At 55.9% G+C, this 3068-nt stretch overlaps 1 protein-coding gene across 22 annotated transcripts in view; it reads right to left on the bottom strand.

The window, feature by feature from the left end:
* Nucleotides 1-3068, bottom strand: part of SCRIB (scribbled planar cell polarity protein) — a 102656-nt gene that overhangs the window by 77025 nt on the left and 22563 nt on the right. For all 22 annotated transcript variants that reach the window (XM_021382802.1, XM_021382790.1, XM_021382780.1 and 19 more), the window contains exons 7-10: nt 2084-2158; nt 1850-1994; nt 1133-1251; nt 8-207 (exon numbers count right to left, since the gene is read on the bottom strand). In XM_021382802.1, coding sequence (XP_021238477.1) covers nt 8-207; nt 1133-1251; nt 1850-1994; nt 2084-2158 — 539 coding nt within the window. The remainder of the gene's footprint in view (nt 1-7; nt 208-1132; nt 1252-1849; nt 1995-2083; nt 2159-3068) is intronic.

The following is a 3068-nucleotide window of genomic DNA, read 5'->3' as shown; positions in this document are numbered from 1 at the left end:
TGCTGACCTGTTCCCTGCCACGTCCAGGACGTGCAGCTCGGTGGTGTTGGCGAGCTCCGCCGGCAGCAGGGCCAGGCGGTTGTCTCGCAGAGACAGGACGTTCAGGTTGGCGCAGCCCCCGATCTCAGCGGGCAGGGACGTCAACCGGTTGCGATCCACGTTCAGGTTCGTCAGCTTGGTTAGCTTCCCCAGGGACTTGGGTAAGGCCTAGGAAGGACACAAATCGGCGGCTGATGGATGGCAGAATGAGTATAAAGCCCTCTTTACAAGGAAGAAAACTGCCTTCTGTCCTAACACGAGATTCCAGCAGTTCTCACTGCAGCCTCAGGACAACCTGGGTGAAGAACTCCTCGAGAGCAGCCCTGCGGAGAAGGACTTGGGGGTCCTGGTGGACGAGAAGCTGGACATGAGGCAGCAACGTGTGCTGGTGGCCTGCAGGGCCAACTATGTTCTGGGCTGCATTAAAAGAGGAGTGGCCAGCAGGGACAGGGAGGTGGTGGTCCTCCTCTACTTGGCTCTTGTGAGGCCCCATGTGGAGTAGTGCGTCCAGGCCTGGGGCCCCCAGCACAAGAAGGACGTGGAGCTTTTGGAAAGAGTTCAGAGGAGGCCAGCAAAATGATCAGAGGGCTGGAGCACCTCTCCTATGAGGAAAGGTTGAGGGAAATGGGCTTGTTGAGCTTGGAGAAGAGAAGGCTCCGGGGAGACCTCATTGTGGCCTTCCAGTACTTGAAGGGAGTGTATAAACAGGAGGTTGGAACGATTGTTCACGAAGGTAGATAGCGACAGGAGAAGGGGGAATGGTTTTAAGCTGAGACAGGGGAGATTTAGATTAGATATTAGAAGGAAGTTTTTCACTCCGAGGGTGGTGAGGCACTGGAACAGGTTGCTCAAGGAGGTTGTGGATGCCCCGTCCCTGGAGGCATTCCAGGCCAGGCTGGACGTGGCTCTGGGCAGCCTGGTCTGCTGGTTGGTGACCCTACACTTAGCGGGAAGGTTGAAACTCGATGATCTTTGAGGTCCTTTTCAACCCAGGCCATTCTATGATTCTATGATTCTATGACAGGCTCTCCCTCAGGTTCACAGGCCGTTCCATGCCAAGCATTTTTCTCAGGATGGCTGCTGGGATACTTACTGTCAGCATGTTCTCTGTCAGGATGAGCTCGGATAGATTTTCACAGTCCCCGATCGACTCTGTCACCTCTGTCAGCCGATTCTGGTCCACCTTGAGGATGGAGAGCTGCTTCAGCTGACCTGCTCGGGGCAACAAGGGAATGTGAACTAAGCCACAGAGAACTACGCTGTCCTATGATCAACCTCCCATGAGGGATTTCCTAACCCAAGAGCATAGGCTCTTCTTCCCAGCCAGACTTCTTCCACAGATTTCATCCATGCATCCTTCCAGCACTTGAAGGGAGCTGATAAGCAGGAGGGAAACTGACTTTTTACGCGCGCAGAGAGTAATAGGAAGAGAAGAAATTGCTTTAAACTAAAAGAAGGGAAATTCAGGTTAGGCGTTAGGAAGAAATCCTTTACCCAGAAGCGGGGAGGCCCCGGCACCGCTGCCCAGACAAGCGTGGGTGCCCCATCCCGGGAGGTGCTCAAGGCCACGGCTGGGACCCTGGGCAGCCTGACCAGGTGGGGAACAACCAGCCCACAGCAGCGGATTGGAAGTGATGATCTCCGAGGTCCCCTCTCACCTAAACCATTCTAGGATACGGTTCTACAACACAGACCAAGAACCCGAACACACGCTGTATAGTTCTGCTCAGCAGCACCATCTACTGCTCCTGCACTCTCCCGGTGGCCGTATCCAGCAGGAGTCCTGCCCCGCTTCCATCCCAATACTCACCAATCCCATCTGGAATGCACTCCAGCAGGTTCTGTGACAGCAGCAGGTCCGTCAGCGCCACCAGCCCACTGACCTCGTTGGGCAGCTGCTCCAGCTTGTTCTCCGACACATCCAGGCAGACCAAACGGCGCAGGTTGCCCAGCTCCTAGGATCCGAAAGGAGACACCGCGGCTCAGAGGAGCAGCACAGGGAGGGAGCAGAGCGGTGAAGCAGTGGTCCCGAACGGGCACTCACCGGAGGCAGAGCCGAGAGCTGGTTGCGGTCCAGCCACAGCTCACGCAGGTTTGGCAGCGCTCCCAGGGTATCCGGCTGTTAACAAAGCACGACAGCGTGGGGTCAGTCCTTCCAGGAGGAGAAGCTGCTCTACGAGCCTCCAAATCCCACCAGATCTCTGCAGAGCTAGGCAGTGTTGCTGCTTTCACATCTCCTAAGCCATTTATCCAAAGGCGTGCGAACTCAACGCGTCAGCGTGCGGCGTTCTGTTTGGGAACGTCTGGGCTGCCGCACCGGCTGCAAAGCCCCGGCGAGAAACATGGGAGACGACAGCAAAGACTGGCCAGCAGCAGGCAAGGCAAGAGGCAAACGGGGATTTGGAGGGGCTTTCTGCCAAAAAAGCCTTCCAGGCACTAAAAGCAGAACTCGGGAACGATTTAATCCACGGCTGCAACATTAGAAAAATATCGCTGGATTTCGCCCAGCGTCAAGGAGAGCTGGAGTTCAGGACTGAGCACTGGCTCCCAGCGTGTTTAGGCTCTGAGTGCTCTGGGGAGATAGCCCTGTCCGAGGGCACACACCACGTGCTGGGCTGACCCTGCTGCCAGGAGCAACGCGGGACGGTCCCTCACCTGGCTGAGACATTAGATCAGAAAGGGGAAAGACAAAGTTGGCCCAGCAGCGATGAAAAGCAACGAGAGCGCAGCACAGAAGTGAAAGGAAGCACCCGACAGGGAATCCCCTTGGAAAGGAAAATCCCCTTGGAAAGGAAAATCCTTCGGCAGCTGGATAGCAGGAGAGAGCATCTCAGAGCGGGACTTCCAGAAAGCAGGACAAGGTGTGCACGAGAACAGTAGGAAGGGCCAACATGTAAAAGGAAAATCGTGCTGGGAACAACGACTGGGCAGAGCTTTCTACAGCTGGAGAGTCTGTTTCTGTGCATTTCAGACAAAAACCCACTTCCGTGCACAAAGGTACAGGTGCTGCCCCTACCACCCACCCACGT

Source organism: Numida meleagris, unplaced genomic scaffold (genome assembly GCF_002078875.1).
Source record: "Numida meleagris isolate 19003 breed g44 Domestic line unplaced genomic scaffold, NumMel1.0 unplaced_Scaffold290, whole genome shotgun sequence".
NCBI classification, from domain to species: Eukaryota; Metazoa; Chordata; class Aves; order Galliformes; family Numididae; genus Numida; species Numida meleagris.
The sequence above is the reverse complement of the archived record's forward strand: the minus strand, read 5'-3'. Positions and strand labels throughout refer to the sequence as shown.